This window comes from Podarcis gaigeae (genome assembly GCF_964106915.1).
Source record: "Podarcis gaigeae genome assembly, chromosome: 16".
NCBI lineage: Eukaryota > Metazoa > Chordata > Lepidosauria > Squamata > Lacertidae > Podarcis > Podarcis gaigeae.
Genome location: NC_139693.1, coordinates 27,223,660 through 27,241,143, shown reverse-complemented (window position 1 = coordinate 27,241,143; position 17,484 = coordinate 27,223,660). Strand labels below are relative to the sequence as shown.

General features: G+C 50.2%; 2 protein-coding genes across 2 annotated transcripts; one reads left to right on the top strand and one right to left on the bottom strand.

Moving 5' to 3' along the window:
• The first annotated feature begins 583 nt into the window (after nt 1-583).
• On the top strand, nt 584-14,694 carry LRRC75B (leucine rich repeat containing 75B). The gene is made up of 4 exons (XM_083717554.1): nt 584-1,945; nt 4,810-4,938; nt 7,834-7,946; nt 9,055-14,694. Exons 1-4 carry the CDS (start codon nt 1,625-1,627, stop codon nt 9,581-9,583), a joined length of 1,092 nt encoding a protein of 363 aa, XP_083573680.1. The 5' UTR covers nt 584-1,624; the 3' UTR covers nt 9,584-14,694.
• SNRPD3 (small nuclear ribonucleoprotein D3 polypeptide) lies at nt 12,115-17,425 on the bottom strand. Its single transcript, XM_083717806.1, has 4 exons — nt 17,278-17,425; nt 15,726-15,875; nt 13,759-13,951; nt 12,115-12,279 (listed from the first exon to the last, which is right to left on the bottom strand). Exons 2-4 carry the CDS (start codon nt 15,849-15,851, stop codon nt 12,218-12,220), a joined length of 381 nt encoding a protein of 126 aa, XP_083573932.1. The 5' UTR covers nt 15,852-15,875; nt 17,278-17,425; the 3' UTR covers nt 12,115-12,217.
• Between the last annotated feature and the right edge of the window lie 59 nt (nt 17,426-17,484).

The following is a 17,484-nucleotide window of genomic DNA, read 5'->3' as shown; positions in this document are numbered from 1 at the left end:
GGCTCTTCTTATGGTAATATCAAAAGGGCTGTCACATGGAAGATAGAGCAAACTTGTTTCCTACTGCTCCGGAAGGTAGGACCCGAACCGACAGATTCAAGTTACACAAAAGGATATTCCAACTTAAACGTTAGGAAGGACTTTCTGACAGTAAGATCTGTTTGACAGAGGAACAGACTACCTCACAATGTAGTGGACTGACTCTCTCCTTCATTGGACGTCCTGTTAAACAGAGATGGGATGGCCATGCATCAGGTTGTGATTTCGTTGCATTTAGTTGTGATTCCTGGATTGCAGGGGTTGGTCTAGATGACCCTTGGGAGCCCTTCCAACACAATTCTGTAAGAAAGAAGGAAGTGCAAAATATCCTCACTTCCCAAGTATTTATCAGGGTCTGAGTGCTCACACCTCTTTTGCAGAGTTCACAAGTTGGCCCGTTTTTCCCCACCCCTTTACTCTGGGGAAGCAAGAGGACCCAATATTGAAAACAACAGCAGCCGTATGTCGACAGCTTCGATCCCCCTTCTGGAAGCTCTCCAGGATCAGGTGGGAAACGGAAGGCGCTAACTTGTTGTTGTTTTTTCTTCAAATTTTTTTATTAAGTTTCACAAAATTATACACAAACAAAACAAACAAACATAAATCATATCCTTATTAAGATTACACTTATTGACATCGTTAAGTGACTTCCTCGCTTCCCCTTGGTTGAATTTCCATGCATATCCTTATAACGGCTTTCCAAATCATAATTATTATAAACTTAACTTAGTCTATTAACATCCTTATATCTTTCCAATTCGAAATTGTACATGTTAAGCATCACTTAACTTATATAAATCCCTAAGCCAATCTGTTGCCTGAAAGCTATTTCCAATTCGTTTAACTTAACAAATTTAGCTAAGTAATCGTTAAATTTTATCCATTCTTCCTGATACTCCTCCTCCTCCTTCTGGTCGCAGACTCTTCCGATTAGGTCGGCTAGCTCCCAAAAAAAAACCCACCATCACACAGTGTTGTTGTTGTTTTGCTGCGTGAAAAGTTCCCAAATCGGGCATGGAAAAAGGAAAGGGCGATGATGATCGTCGGCCTTGGGATCGGGGCCCAAGGCGAGGTTTCAGGCGGGTGGAAGGGCGCGTTATCTGCGCTGGAGAAGCGGACCGAGAAACGGGGGTGGGAAAAGGAACGGTCCCCCCTCCCCAGCCAGGAGGGGGTTCCAAAGGACTAGGCAGAAGCGGAAGGCAAAGTCCCGACGGAACAAGCGGGGGACTGAGCAGGTAGCAAACGCCCGGAGCCCGGCGGGGAAGGAAGGAGGGGTGTCCCAACGAGAGGCTCCCTCCCGCTCGCCCGCCTTGCCGGACGCCACTTAGACTCGGCTCCCTCCCCGCCGCGCGCACGTGCCGCCGAAAGAGAGCCGCATCTCGCGGGCGGGGCGGGAGCGCGCCGGAGCTCCAGAGGGACCGCGCCGGGCTGGAGAGACGCCGCCGCCCGGCACTGCGGCGCCGGCGGCAGCAGCAGCAGCCGGCATGTAAAGAGACCCCCCCCCCCAAAACCAACAGGCACCCCTCGATCACGCCGGGACCCCGCTCGGCCAGGCCCTGCCCGCGGAGCCGAGCCCCGGCCGGCGATGGGCTCGCGGCTGGGGCGGCAGAGCAGCCTGGAGGAAGAGGGGGCGGCTGCAGGGGAGCCGCCCCGGCCCAAGAAGAAGCAGCAGCAAAAGCAGGGCTGCCGGGGCCCGAAGGAGCCCCCGCTCCCCCTGCCGCGGCGCCGCCCGGGCTTCCCGCTGGCCTCGCGGCTGCTGAGCTCCGAGAAGCTGCCGGGGGTGCTGCGGAAGAGCAGCCCGGCGCCCCCCTACGTGCGCCGGGTGGGCTGGATCCGCGACATCCAGGCGGCTCTCCGCCAGCGCCGCCGCGACCAGGCGACGCGCACCCTCCGCCTTCTCCGCAAGGTAAACACGGCCCGACGGGGCGGGGCGGGGCGGGGCCGCGTCCTCGACGGAGCTCCCGGGGCGGCCCTTTGCTCTTTTCAAGCCGCGAGACTTGCCGGCAGACGGCTGCTCGAGGGGCACCGGGCCGGACCGGGGGAGCTCGACGGACTTGGGGCTGGGCGGCTAAGGGGCGGCCGCACCGACGTGCAAGGCTTTGTTCCCTGCTCAGGGCGTGGCTGGCAAGGGGGCGTGCCGGGCTTGGGGCCAGGCGAGCCCCGCAGGGACGCGACGCCCCGCCGGGTGTCCCCTGGCCAGGATCCGACGGCGCGTCCGAGCCTCCGAGCTGGTGCCCGGCGCGGAAGCCTCGCCCAGCGGGCAGCGTCGCAGGCGCGAGTTGCCCGAGGTGCCCTCCTGCCCTTGCCGCGACCTCCAAGGTCGCCCGACGGTCCTCGGTGGAGGAAGGCGAGGAGGGCGCGCTACCCCGTCGGGGATTCCGGGCGGTGTAACGTCGCTGCCGCGAGTCATCTCCGAGCCCCGCCCGCCCCTTTCAAAGCTGGCTGGCGCTGTAGGAAGATGTATGCTCTCCGGTGAAACTAAGGACGTTTTGAAATAAAAACAGAATTTCTAAAAGTAGGAAATAACCAAGCAGCAATCTCAGAGTGGTTGAAAGGAGTTTTCCTCCAAAAATCCTGGAAAGTACCGGGTTTGGGGGAATAAGTGTTTTAGATCACCCAGGGTGAGTTGAACAAGCGGTCCTAAGAGGATGCTTGTCATTTTTGCACTCCTCTCCATTTACACGGGGTTACATTCCGAGGCACCTCGTGTTTAAGGGAAAATGCATATATCGGGAACACCATTTAAAAAGTCTGCAACACCCTCTAAATCTCTGGAAACCCTAAAAAAAGACAACCGAAATCGCTCCCTCCAAATCTCCTTGCTCAAACTCCAACTCTGCACAGGCCTCAAAGGTCAATGCAAAGGCTCATGGGATTGCTAGACACTATTTTCATGCCGTTCTTGTGCTTTTTAGGGCCGTTTTTTCTCCTTTCCGTGCCACTGCTGGGTCCTCAGTTGCATGCTTGGTTGTACTTCGAACACACGTAAATGGGGAATTGCCCGTACTATCGTCATAATCCTCATCAGTATTAAATTTACCGTATTTTTCCGTCTATAAGACTCCCCCACGTATAAGACGCCCCCTAATTTTTGACATTATTTTTAGGGGGAAAACCCTAGTCTTATACACCCAAAAATACGGTATATTCCCTCTTCCCAATAAACCCCTGGCCAGCAAACAATAAAATATACAATTTTTAAAAATGAAAGCACCATTACTTCATTAAATATATACAAATCATTGTAGTTGATCAAGACTGCAGTTCTGGTTATATACTTGGAAGGAAGTATATACTCTTAACCCTTAACTCAGCTGGGCTTCCTTGTCTCCTCCACCTCCAATGCTCTACAGGTAAAGGGACCTCTGACCATTAAGTCCACTTTGCAAACCTAGCAAGACCATCTTATTGTACCTCTTGGAAATAACAAGAGAAAGGTCATATGAAACTTCAAATACCTCAAGCACAATTTGCAGTGAAACCCTCAGAACCCCTTTGCCCCGAACCTAGCGCTCCTTTGACCAGAGAAGTCAAATATTACTGATGATAATTATCATTAGCCTATGAAGGATGGATTTATGCCTTTCTTCCAAAGCAAACCCAAGTAGCTTGTGTAACATAAACACAGGGCAAGGGGAAAGACAGAACCCATCATTCCTTTTAAAAAAAAAAAAAGGCAGAGGAGGAGATGTAAGTCTTTCATACATGTCAGCTTTACTCTTTGCAAAGGGATAAAAAAGTAAAATAGCCGGCATTTTATCCTATTCGTGGTAAAATCAAGGCAATGCTTGAATTGTGTTTCAGAATTAGGAATCCTTTATCTTTCGCCTGAATTGTTTCCCTCTTTTCCCCACCCCTCTTCAATGTGAGGGAGGGATCCTTCCAGGTTTGGTGGATTAAAGAGAAGCATTTGGGGGAGGGTTTTTTGGGGGGGGATTCCTCGGGATGGAGGTAAGGAGGGGCCCGTCTGGCTGCCAGCCAATCAGTAGTGGGCAGACAGATTAATAATAATAATAATAATAAATTTTATTTATACCCCACCCTCCCCGGCCAGAGCCAGGCTGAGGGCGGCTAACACCAGTAAAATTACAGTAAAAACATAATAGGGGGGGAAACAAATTTAAAATACAGGTTAAAATGCAATTTAAAATGCAGCCTCATTTTAAAAGTAGACCATAGATCAAAACCATAAGGGGGGGGAGGAACATAAGTCCAAATTTAGAGGTCCGTCCAGCATTTTTTGGGGAGATGGGAGGACAGGCTGAGATGTAGCTCCATCCGGGTTCTGCATCTACCTTTGGGTGGGCAATCCTGGCTGAAATGTGGGGGTGCAAACGCCCTGAGGTTGGTTTCCTGGGAGTTCTTCTACCAAAAGATGGAGGGCTTCCTTCTCCTAGTTTTAACCTGACTTGGTGGCTTAAGGCTCCTTTCCCACTGCAGCGCTTGAGCTTTATCCTGCCTTTCAGCATCCAATTGATTCCCACCTCATGTTGAAACCGAACCAAATTCCACTTAAATGGATGGTTGTCTGTCTCAGTTGTTGTTTATTTTTAAGGGAAGTCGCCAGCTATTCTTCAAGTGCTCCATCAGGGACTGATTTTGCCAGGAAACCCTTCCTTGAGAAAGGAGCAGAGTATTTAGCCCAGGAGGCTGTGATTCCCCTCCCCTCCTCTGTAGAAGCCCCCCTGCTGCAGCATCTCACCCCCACCCCCTCCACAACCTTGCCCAGATTCTGATCCCCCAATTCCATCTTCTGGCTTTTACCTGCAGGACCTTGGTTTAGAAGGGACATTCCTCAGTGAAGTTCTCTACAAGAACGCAGCCTTCCTCAACCTTGTGGATCCCATCTCCCACGATCTCCTGATGAGCCTTGCCCGAGACCTTCAGTGCCCCAAAAAGGTGAGCCCATTATGGGGTGTGCTAGATAAATAGGTCCCACTCTGGCGGGAAGGTAAACGGTGTTTCCATGTGCTGCTCTGGTTTGCCAGAAACGGCTTAGCCATGCTGGCCACATGACCTGGAAGCTGTACGCCGGCTCCCTCGGCCAGTAAAGCAAGATGAGCGCTGCAACCCCAGAGTTGGACACAACTGGACCTAATGGTCAGGGGTCCCTTTACCTTTACCTTTTATGTCTTGCTAGTTGGGCAGTAGGTGCCTGGAAGTTTCTTCTCCTAGGGTCCCTCTCTCAGGAAATACAAGCCTCTCCCCAAAGCACTCACAGATGTCGACAGGGTTTCCAAGGCAGCACAGTCTAAACCAGCCAAAGTCAAATGCAGAGAATCAAACAAGGACAGGCTGCCATCTGAGGTTGATATCATAAAAGCTCAGGGAGAAGCAAGGAGGCAGAGACCTGTGTTGTTTCCAGCAACTGGGAGGAAGAAGAGGGAGGCTTTATATAGGCCACAGCTGCTGGTGATAATGGTGTTTCTGGGGTTACTTACTCACAAGGAGCTCCCTCACTCACAAGTCGTGTGATGCCTCTGTATCTGCAGGCACATGCTATGCCATGGCTCTTTGGCTCAAGCCCCATAATGGTGCCACCGCCAACCATCATTCTGTGGCTGTCCAGGTATCTTTGGAGATGTTGGTAGCCCCTCCCCTCCTGATCTGTCCTTATTGCAGCTGGTACTCAGAGGAGGGACACGGGTGACACTGTGGGTTAAACCACAGAGCCTAGGACTTGCCTATCAGAAGGTCGGCGGTTCGAATCCCCGCGACGGGGTGAGCTCCCGTTGCTCCGTCCCTGCTCCTGCCAACCTAGCAGTTCGAAAGCACATCAAAGTGCAAGTAGATAAATAGGTACTGCTCCAGCGGGAAGGTAAACGGCGTTTCCGTGCGCTGCTCTGGTTTGCCAGAAGCGGCTTAGTCATGCTGGCCACATGACCCGGAAGCTGTACGCCGGCTCCCTCGGCCAATAAAGCGAGATGAGCGCCGCAACCCCAGAGTCGGCCACGACTGGACCTAATGGTCAGGGGTCCCTTTACCTTTACTTACTCAGAGGTAGACTGCTCCTGAACTTGGAGGCTTTTTTTAAAAAAAGCTATCATGGCGGAGAGTCTCCTCTGGGCATTTGCATCAGCTCAGGATGTAATGTGTTGAGTCAAGCACTGTGGGGGGGTATTGGAATTGGGGAGGGGGCTCCCTAGGGGGAGGCTCCGTGTCCAGTTCCTTGGCACTGAAGAACCCCAAAAATGCAGAAGAAAGAACATCGTGCACAAACACACCGCTGCAAAAAACAAAAAGAGAGTAAGCACTCTGAAGTTGCAGGCAGTCACTCCCTTGCCTTTTCAGAGCAAACAGGGCCACATCTGATTCAGCTGAGCTAGGCTTGTGCAGGGAGAAGCTGTTGTCATGGGGGTGGGGGAGTGGGAGAGGAAAAGGCCAGCCAGCCTCAGAGATTATTCTGCCTCAACATCACTTGAGGGCCTTTGCAGATTTGTGCCTTTATTTATTTATTTATTTATTTATTTATTTATCGGGAAGTTTTTAATGTTTGATGTTTCATTGTGTTTTTATGTGTGTTGGAAGCTGTCCAGAGTGGTTGGAGCAACCCAGACAGATCGGCACAATATTATTATTATTATTATTATTATTATTATTATTATTATTATTACATTATTACAGTGGTACTTCGGGTTACAGACGCTTCAGGTTACAGACGCCGCTAACCCAGAAATAGTACTTGGGTTAAGAACTTTGCTTCAGGATGAGAACAGAAATCGTGCGGCGGCGGCAGGAGGCCTCATTAGCTAAAGTGGTACCTCAGGTTAAGAACAGTTTCAAGTTAAGAATGGACCTCCAGAACGAATTAAGTTCTTAACCCGAGGTACCACTGTATGATTATTACATCCTTTGTCCGAACATCCCAGCGTGGTGTACAACATTAAAAACATAATTTACATAGCGTTAATAATAATAACAAAATAAAACAACCACGGGAAGAAAAATCGTAACAGCAGTTTCCCACAATTTTATAAGGCCATAGATTGTTGGATGAAGGCCTGGCAGTGGCGTAGCGTGGGTTGTCAGCACCCGGGGCAAGGCAAGTAATTTGCGCCCCCTAACCCATGGATTTGCCCCCCCCCCATACCCTACCCCTACCCCTAACCCCCAGATGTTGCGCCCGGTGCGGCCGGCCCCCCCTGCACCCCCCACGCTACGCCACTGAGGCCTGGGTAAAAAGGGATGTTTTTGCTTGGTGCCTACATGCATGCAAGGATGGCACCAGGTGAGCCTCTCTGGCCTGGCTGATAGTCCAGCATCTGTGCTAAGCTGAGGTAAACCAGCATCCGTAAAATTCCTCTGGGTTCCAGCTCTCCTCTCTTCAGAGCAGCCCTCACATGGTGAGCTGCGGTTGCAGCGTCTACCCTGGGCGGCCAGATCCAGGGAATGAAAAGCCGAGGGACATGAAAAGGAAGCCATGTAGGCCCAGGAAAAGACTCCAAAACCCAGACTTAATAAGGATTGAGCGAAGTAATGCGAAGCTTGCCACAGTTCTGTGACATTTGGAAAGAAAGTGTCCAGCTGCGGCTTTTGGAGGTCTGGTTTGCAGAATAACAACACGGCTGCTTTTGCTATTTATTATTTTACAGCGGTCTTATTCCGCCAGGCTCTTCCCCTTTGAGCTGGCTCTGCTGACGCCTGAGCACCAGGACAGGATGTTTGGGGTGAAATGGATCTGAATTGATCTGCAGGAAACTCTAGAGCTGCAGCGCAGGAGGGGGTGGGCACTGCACAAACAGAGGAGACCAGTGCCTGAGTCCCTGCCAATGACTTCAGGTCTTCTGCTTTCAGGAATACGACCCCTGGAAGTCCTCAGACCGGATCTGCCGGCAGCTGATTTACCACTTGACTCCTCACTCTAAGTGGCACCGGCAAGGCCTGCCCCGGCGGAGGTCCCAGGCCAGGTGAGGGGTGAGGATTGGGCCGGAGCCGGGGGTGGGGAGTCTGGGTGCAGATTTCAGGCAAGGAATCTCTTCCTGGAGATTAAACCTTCTGGGGATTAAACCTGGGACCTTCTGAAGGCCAAGCAGATGCCCCACCACTTAGCTATGACCCCATGAACTCCCATCCCTCATGAATCCCTGGTCTGCAAATATCCCCTAAGTTTGCTCATGAAAGGAGTATCCCCTTAAGGACCAGACCTGTCAGGCACTGCATTACCAACCCATGTTTTGAAGGTATTTGTTGTTTAGTCGTTTAGTCGTGTCTGACTCTTCGTGACCCCCTGGACCAGAGCACACCAGGCACTCCTGTCTTCCACTGCCTCCTGCAGTTTGGTCCAATTCATGCTGGTAGCTTTGAGAACACTATCTATCATCCCCTTTTCCATCTTTCCCAACATCAGGGTCTTTTTCAGGGAGTCTTCTCTTCTCATGAGGTGGCCAAAGTATTGGAACCTCAGCTTCAGGATCTGTCCTTCCAGGGAGCACTCAGGGCTGATTTCCTTAAGAATGGATAGGTTTGTTCTTCTTGCAGTCCATGGGACTCTCAAGTGTCTCCTCCAGCACCATAATTCAAAAGCATCAATTCTTCAGCGATCAGCTTTCTTTATGGTCCAGCTCTCACTTCCAAACATCACTACTGGGAAAACCATAGCTTTTACTATACGGACCTTTGTTGGCAAGGTGATGTCTCTGCTTTTTAAGATGCTGTCTAGGTTTGTCATTGCTTTTCTCCCAAGAAACAGGCATCTTTAAATTTTGTGGCTGCTGTCACCATCTGCAGTGATCATGGAACCCAAGAAACTAAAATCTCTCACTGCCTCCATTTCTTCCCCTTCTATTTGCCAGGAGGTGATGGTCTTTAGACCAGCCTTTCTCAACATGTGGGTCCCCAGATGTTGTTGGACTACAACTCCAATCACCTCTAGCTAGCAAGGCCAGAGCTCAGGGATGATGGGAGTTGTAGTCCAACAACATCTGGGGACCCACAGGTTGAGAACTGCTGCTTTAGACTCTGTTTTGAAGCTCGCCTCCTCCTAAAAACTTTCTTTTTCTTTCACTCTCTCTTTAGTCTGAAAAACAGTTTGCAAAAGAAGCTGAGCCCAGACACGATGGATCTGTCAGGGATTCCCCTTTCCATGAGAGACATCCACCGCCTGGCTTACTACCTGCAGAACAAAGGCGAGGACTTGAGCACTGTGGACCTGAGCTTCACCGACCTGACGGACGAGATGTTGCACCTCTTGCTGCCTTTCCTGTGGCCACTGCCCAACCTCACTCACCTCTCCCTCAACGGGAACCGCCTGACCCGCGCCACTGTGAAGGACCTCACCGACGCCATGAAGGAGACGAGCAAGTTCCCTTCCTTGGCGTGGATCGACCTTGGCAACAACGTGGATATCTCATCCATGCCCCAGCCGCTGCTCGTGGGCTTGCGGAAGCGCCTGAGCCAGCACACCACGCTGCCCACCATTTACGAGGTCCTCGACTGTGAGGCCGAACTCTCCAGCGGGGCAGAGACCAGCCAGACGGAGGAAGAGGAAGGTACGACGTCTGGAAGCATGTTCCATGACTTCCCCCCGCAGTCCTGCGAAAGGTGATTGGGCGTGCGAGGCCTTCTCTGCAAGATTGAAGCCCTGGCAGCAAGAGTGCCGACGGCAAGAGGTCCTCTTGCCTTTAGCAGCAACCCTGCCCAGCTTGGAAGGTTTTCAGCCAGGGCCCATTGCTGCTGTCTGCTCCCCAGAGCAGCTCCCTTCTAACCACTGTTTGCATCACACAGACACGCCCCCACCCAACAGGGACTAGTCACTTACCGTGGCCATGAATGCAGACCTAGGAAGAGCGAGCCATCAGGAGGCAGTGGGCAAGGTAGAGAACTTAAAATGAGCAGCACCACAAGTTGTTGGGACAAAGCAGCAGCTCCTGCCCCCTCCCTCAGCTTGCAGGCGGGGGCCTGTACCCCCAAGTGGTGGTGGGATGGAGGCTGCATCTAAAGGCTGAGCAGCCATGGCTTGCAGACCTTAGAGAGGAGAGGCGGTGGCAGCTGCTGCAAGCCTGGTATTTTGTTTTGGTTTTTTTTGTTCCAGTCTCCAGACAAAAGGGCAATGGAATGCATCGTTCTACAGAGTGTGCAAGCCAAGGACATGTGACTGTTGCAGCGTCAGGATATTTCAAGGCTAGGAATATGTGGGGTAGGGGACTGTGAGGCAGAGAAGATATCCTTTTGCAGATTCAGTTATGGACCAAACTGGAGCAGGGGGAGGAGTCTGCTGGGAGCATCTCTGCTGCATGGGCTGTTTGAGATGGAGATACAAATGTGCATGTATTTTTTAAAAAAACAAAAACAACATGCAAAAGTTCTGCATCGCTTGCTGCTTGTAAAGGATCACCTGACAATTTTTGAAGCAGTGTTGACAAGGCCCCGCTTCCGATGCCAGCAAGGAAACTGAAGGAAGAATTGGAAAACCTCCCCTGTGCATTTTTCAGTGTTGACCATTGCTGTATGTGGCGAATGATAATAAATGGTCTTCTTGGAATAAGAGGCAAAAGCATCGCAGTGGGAAGGAGGGAGGTTGCATGCAGACAAATGAAAGGGCTCACGCACAAACCGTATGATGCAGGGTGGGGAAAAGAAAAAGCAGAGGTAGGCATCCCAGAAAAGTTAAAAAGCTTGCTACACTAAAACCGAACTCCATCTGCTACAATTTAAGTAGCAAACCCCACGTTTGTCCCTACTAGGCATTTTGCTTTCTGAGCTACTTGTAATTTTGCTAAAATTGCAGAGATTTAAAATGATGTCTTCCAACATCTGCAGCACATAAAACACCTGCAGGCTAACCCACTTGAAGCAGCAACAGTTGCCCTGAAGCCAACTTTTACTGGGAGATGCCCTCTCCCACCTTGTGTCTTTCCACATTAGTAATAGGAACCCCCCACCCTGAATATTACTGTGGTGATGGCACTGTTTCAGGGCTGGGAGGTGCCTCCAAGGAAATGGGTCTGGCAACTTTTGGGCAGGCTGGGAGATGGGACTGGATTCCACTTCCTGATCTGAACAAACCCATGCAACGTTGGGCTGCAATGTTTCTTTCTCCCAAAGCAGCAGATTTTTCGTCCTCTGGTTTCCCTCCAGTCACATTTTCCTTCCTAAAGCACCATCCCTCTCCAGAATGTGTGTGAAGGCAGAATTATGACTGGCGCATTCTCCAGCCACATAATAATGCTGCAAAGCCTCCAGGCAGCTTGCAGAGAACATTTGCTCCAAAAATCTTTGGGTTTTATCAGGAGCAAAGATCCCACCTCTAGCAAGTGGCATTGCACTAGTAGCAGGCATGTGTTGCCTGTGATTTCCCTTGGAAAGGATCTCAGGTAGCCTAGCGGGGAACAGTCTCTGCCTTTGAACTTCCAGAGCTGCTGCCTCCCTCACTGGGCCACTGGGAAGACTCAGAAGGCTGCCAATGAACATGCTCAGGGGTCACATTACAGGTTAAAAGGAGATGCCTCCAACATCAAATATGCAGCACACTGGCCTCATCTGCATTGGCAAAGCTGTTGCTCATCTACCTCTCCTCTGTGCCTGAAAAAATCCCTTCCAAAGACCCCACCCAAAACAATGTTCTGGCAAAATGAACAGCCTGAATTCAGTCTGCAGATGCAAGCTCATGCAAACAGTACTTGCTGAATGTGCAAACGTTTTGCAAAGGACGCCGCTTCAAACCTAAATAAATAATCAAGGTAAAGTGTGGTTTCACCTTCCAATGTTTTATTTCTTACTAAGATCATCTACCATCCAGTTCTTGGAGCAACCCATCTGCTGAGCCCTGGGGGAAAACACCACCATCTCCCAAGTTGCTGTTATAAATGGTGGGTGAAAAATCTGAACTGAAAATCAACAGGCTCATAGCTGACTCACAGGCGAAGGTAAAAAAAGAAGCCGCCTCAACTGACCAGTAGCATTGGCTGCTGAAAGTCAGTCTGGAACCGGTACAGGAGCAACAGGGACAGCATAATAGTAGCCTTTCTGTCAGTCTGCTTTCCCCCATCCCCTGGGCCAGGCTTATTCACCTTGTGTGGCAACAGCAAAGCCGTAACCCCCACAACAAAGTTCATACCACACAACGGAAGCTGTCCCTCCATTTTGTAAGAAACACATTTATTGAATAACACAAAAGCCCATCACCACCACATTTTACAACTACAGTTTTCAATTCATTGAGAAAAGGCTGCGTCCGAAGTTACCGCCGCTTCTGGAAAATGTTGCCACGCCCCATGCCACGCCCTCTTCCTCTGGCAGCCACTGCAGGGGAAACAACAGCAAACAATGCCATAAACTGAACAGGAGAAGCACAAACCCTGTAAGAACATCCAAGAAGGGTTCCCTGCTGAGTCAGACCAAAGGCCCATTGACTGCAAACTGCTGCTTCTGGGATGACCTCAAGGAGAAAAACATGGCCATCACATAAACACACCTCTGCTGCTTCTCCGAAGCAAACAGGATCTAGATGCAGTTTTCCTTCAGCCATCAGAACCAGCAGCCACTGACAAACCCACTTTTAAAAGGCATCTAAGCCACGGGCCACGTCCGTGGCAGCACATTTCATAGCTGCTTGTGCATTGTATGAAGACTTTTCGACTATCCTGAATCAACTTGGAACCTTCCAAAGGGGTCAGCTCAGCCTGCAGCATCTGCTGCCAAGAGCCAGGCCTTCCATTCTGAGAAGGGCTATAATGTCAGCAATAGGGCTGGGTTGTATATTGTCCAAAAGTGACTGTAGTCCATAGAAATATAGAGGCTTCACAATTTTTGACCTGGCAATATATTGTGAATCATGATGGATGTGCACGTTATGCAAAAATCATAATGCGGGGAAAACCGTGAAGCTAGCTGATGCCTCTGCATAGCTCCGTCCTTTTTTCAGACATTGTGATATACAGTGGTACCTTGGTTCTCGAATTTAAATCTGTTCCGGGAGTCCACTTGACTCCCTAAACCATTCGAAAACCAAGGCGCGGCTTCCGATTGGCTGCAGGAGCTTCCTGCGCTCAAGCGGAAGACGCATTGGAAGTTCGGCTTCCAAAAAACGTTTGTGAACCAGAACTTCCGGGTTTGCGGCATTCAGGAGCCGATTTGTTCGGCAACTAAGCCGTTCCAGAACCAAGGTTTGACTGTTTCGGTATAACACGATGTTTAGCTGGTGATATACCATGATGTTGAAAACCCAGCCCTAGTCAGCAATGGAGAGCAGAAGGTCCCAAATTCAATCCTTGGAAGCATCTCTCAGTATAAAGGTAAAGGGACCCCTGACCATTAAGAGTCGTGACAGACTCTGGGTTGTGGCGCTCATCTTGCTTTATTGGCTGAGGGAGCCGGCGTACAGCTTCCGGGTCATGTGGTCAGCATGACTAAGCCGCTTCTGGCGAACCAGAGCAGTGCACGGAAACGCCGTTTACCTTCCCGCCGGAGCAGTACGTATTTATCTACTTGCACTTCGACGTGCTTTTGAACTGCTAGGTTGGCAGGAGAGGGACCGAGCAACAGGAGCTCACCCCGTCACGGGGATTCGAACCCCGACCTTCTGATCGGCAAGTCCTAGGCTCTGTGGTTTAACCCACAGCGCCACCTGCGTCCCATCTCTCAGTATGGGCAAGAGAAATTCTGCTTTGGTGACCCACTGCTGCCAGTCAGTGTAGGCAATACTGAGCAAGATGGACCCCAATGATCTGACACAGCGTAAGTTGGCTTCCTATGCAGCACACAGCCTGCCCCACTACTTACCCTGGGCTTTCAGGATAGCAGCTTTGCCCCTTCCGGCCCCAGAGCCCTGGTTTTTGTTCTTCATACTTTTCAGCATTGGTGCATTTTTCAGCATATCGGGCAAGATGAGGAATCTGATTTTGCTCCCCCGAATGTACACCTGCTCTAGTTGCGCCACACGCCCATCTCTGTAGGTCACTGTGATGTTGGACATCTGGAAAGAGAGAATGAGTAGCTGAACAGGACAGAGCCTTTGAGAAAAGAAGCGCAACGGCAAAAACGGCCAGCTGGTTCCTAAAATGGAAAGGCTGCCTGGCCAAGTATGTCATATTGGCGAGTTAAGACAAGTGAAAAGCATTTTGCTTTCCCATTTCTGTGGATGTGTCTTTAAAGCAGCAAGGAACAGCCCTTGTTAGCTTGAGAACAGCAGGATAGGTGCAGGAACAGATGAAGCAGCAAAATTGCCAGCACCTGTATGTTGATCTCAGTTCTCCAAGCCTTATTTCTTAAATTTTATCCCCACCCTTTAATAGCTAATCAAAATTCCTGGGGCAATTACGAAAATGGTTTTTTAAAAATACAGATGTGATGACACAGGACAAAGAAGTCACAGCAATTATTATTATTTTTAAAGCATTAAGAAATCCTCAATGTTTAACAGCCTGGGGAGTAAATGAAGCAGATGTTCCAAAGTATTACACTAAATAGCAGCCTTTGCCAATCTAATGCCTTTCAGTTGTTTTGTACTGCAACTCCCATCAGCGGCAGCATCATATGGCAGTGCTGGCTGGGGCTGAAGGCAGCTGTGGTCCAAAACTGCTGGAGGGCACCAGGTTGGAGAAGACTGCCAAAAAGGATATACCAGGAGAGCTCTGCTTTGTTTCGGGAGTTTTTCTGGAGTAGCAACCTAGGCTCAGGGCTTTCATTTTACTCTTAAGAGCGCTTGTGCCCACCTCAGCAGATCAACTCAACTGGTGTTGAGGGCGACTGAAGCCCATGAGGCCTTAAAAGAGGTAACCAATGTCGTACCCACCAGATGTTGATAAACTATGACTCCCATCAGTCCCAGCCAGCATGGTCAATGACGCTGTAGTTCAGAACATTGGGAGGCTCCAGGGAGAGATAAGCCCAGGGGTAGGTGGCAGAGATGGCCAATCTTGGCAGCCACAGAACCACATAATTGTGGAGGGTACCCCAAGGGTCCTCTAGCTCCACTTATGCAAGGTAGGAAATTTAAATAAGAATAGTTGGGACGCGTGGGCAGGGTAAGAGGTTTTTCTATAAAAAAACTTTATAGAAGAATTTAGCATGCCATGGAGAAAGTGGGCAGAGGAAAGTTTGTCTCTCTCAAAGCACAAGAAATTTGGGGGCATCCAACGAAGCCAAATGTTGGGAGATTCAGAACTGAAAAAGGACGGACTTATCCATGCAGCACAGAGTTAAATTATGGCACTTGCTACCACAGGAGGCAGCAATCACCACCGATTTGGATGGCTTTGAAAGAGGACAGGACTAATTCACAAAGGAGGAGCCTACGAATTTAGCCCTTAATCTGTGACATGCCTTCCCTGTAGAGGTGCACTTGGCAACTTCATTATACAGTTTTCTGTGAATGTTGAAGACACATCTCTTGACCCTTGCCTTCAATATCTGAGGTGTATATTTTCAGGACGAACTCTATTTTTTGTGATCATATATTTTTGTAATGGTAGGTTTTTAGAATTTCTTTTTTGTGTTTTATTTTTAATTGTCACAACCTGCTCTGGGAACTTACGGTGAAGGGGGAACGACCAATCACTCAATCACTTTGGTGGCCAAGTCATGTTTTTGCATTCTCTCTCTATCAGGGGAGCCCCAATTATGGTTTTCTTGATTTTTTAAAAGACAAAGCTAAGACCTCCCACAACAGATGAAGACCCAAAGTGGAAGATTTTGTTCTGGCCACATCCTCCTAGCCACCCATCACCACTTTTCAAAACACAACCTACCTGACAATTCATGTTGTCCTCAGCCTCAATGAGCTTTCCGCGATATACTTCTCCTGTATTCGTCTCACAGGTCACAATATGACCCTCTGCTTCATGCAGGACTTTAATTGGCACTCCGATAGACATGACTGAAGCTTGGTGTGTTCAAACCTGAGAGAGGAAGGGGGAAATGCAACATTGTGTTAACAGCTTTTGTTCCATGGCTGCCCCTTCTTAAGAGTGTCTTGTACTCCTAGGAAGTAAGGTACAAGGGTAATGACATCTATAGAGCATCTGAGGAAGCATCACAAAACTCTTCAAGCAACATTGAGGATCATCAGAATAGAGTCAAATCCAGTGTGACTGAAGCAGAAAACAAACCCACAGCAGGGAGCTAGGTGGTAAATTTCTCCAAAACAAGAGGTATAATAGGAAGTTTGGCAGGGGGAATTAGGTGCAAATCTGCCTGTCAGGCTATATTGTGCTCCTCAGAAGAGCAAGGCATGCTTCATGTAAGCACCAAATATTATCATTGTTGCTGCTGTTTATTCAGTTTACAATCCTTCTCTCCATTCAATGTGAAGGCAGGTTAAATACTAATAATATAGCTGCATATGAAACATTAAAGACAGCTAAACATTAACACAGACACCAATAAACATTGACAAACAGCTGGTGTTCAGAACAGAGCTCACTGGAACTCAGAGTCTGGCCAAAAAGACTCATCTTCAATTGCCGTCCAAAGGGGGGAAATGTTGGTGCTAGCTTCACCTGAGATGGAGGAGCATTCCAGAGATCAGGGGGATTATAAAGCAGTTATTACATCCTCCCCCTGCCTCGAGGTGTCTAGGACTACAGCTCCCATCAGACCCAGCCCGGTATGCCAGGCTAATTCTGCGGCCGATGGAAGTCGTAGTCCAATACAGCTGTATGACACCAGACTAGGGAAGGCTGAGAATGAATCGGGCCTATGTACTTGGTGGGCCTGGCCAAGCCAGGAGCCCGTACCTTCGACGAAATGCACCAAAGGGTCTCGGTTAAGCACACGCAAAAATATCCCCGCCCCCCCCCCGCACCACACACTAACACTGTGAAATCAGTGGGGTGCTTTTGGATCGTGCCCTCGCCCCCTCCTTCCGCTTGAAGGCATTTGAGGGAGGGAAATTGACAGCCCCGCGTTAAGCCCGCTTCCTTATGGGATGGGGAATACGTTCCCCTACCCAATGCCCAACCAACGTGGCTCTCTAGTCGGTACTACTCAGGAGTAGGCCACTGAAATCAACGCACTCCAGTGACCTGCCTCCACTGGGCTGCATCCAACTAAGTCCCACGTAGTAAACTCGCGGAAACAGACGTGAGCGACTAAATTCCAACGGGAGATTAGGGGGCGGGGTCTACTCTGAGTAGGAATGCAGCAGTCCTAAGTGGGGCCTCAGAGTTCCGCGGGTCGAGCGAGGGCAGCTCAACCGAGGCCCCCCCAGAGGAAACCGGGAAGGAGGGAGCCTCGCTTGGCGGGCCGGGCTGGACTGGACTAAGCTAGGCCGAGCCAGGCCGGCCTCTCTTCGCAACTCACCGTCAGGCGCTCCCGCTCTCCGCAACGGCGTGCCTCCGTTTCCTCGCCCGCCGGTGTCCCAGCATGCAGCGCGCCTCGGATAAAGGAAGTCGCCCCGAGCCCGTCTGGGCCTCTTGTGTTACACGCTTGAGGAGTCGCCCGGGAAACGAGACCCCTGCTCGACAGTTCCGCTTGCCCTGCCCGTGAGGGGGGGGTACACCACAGGCG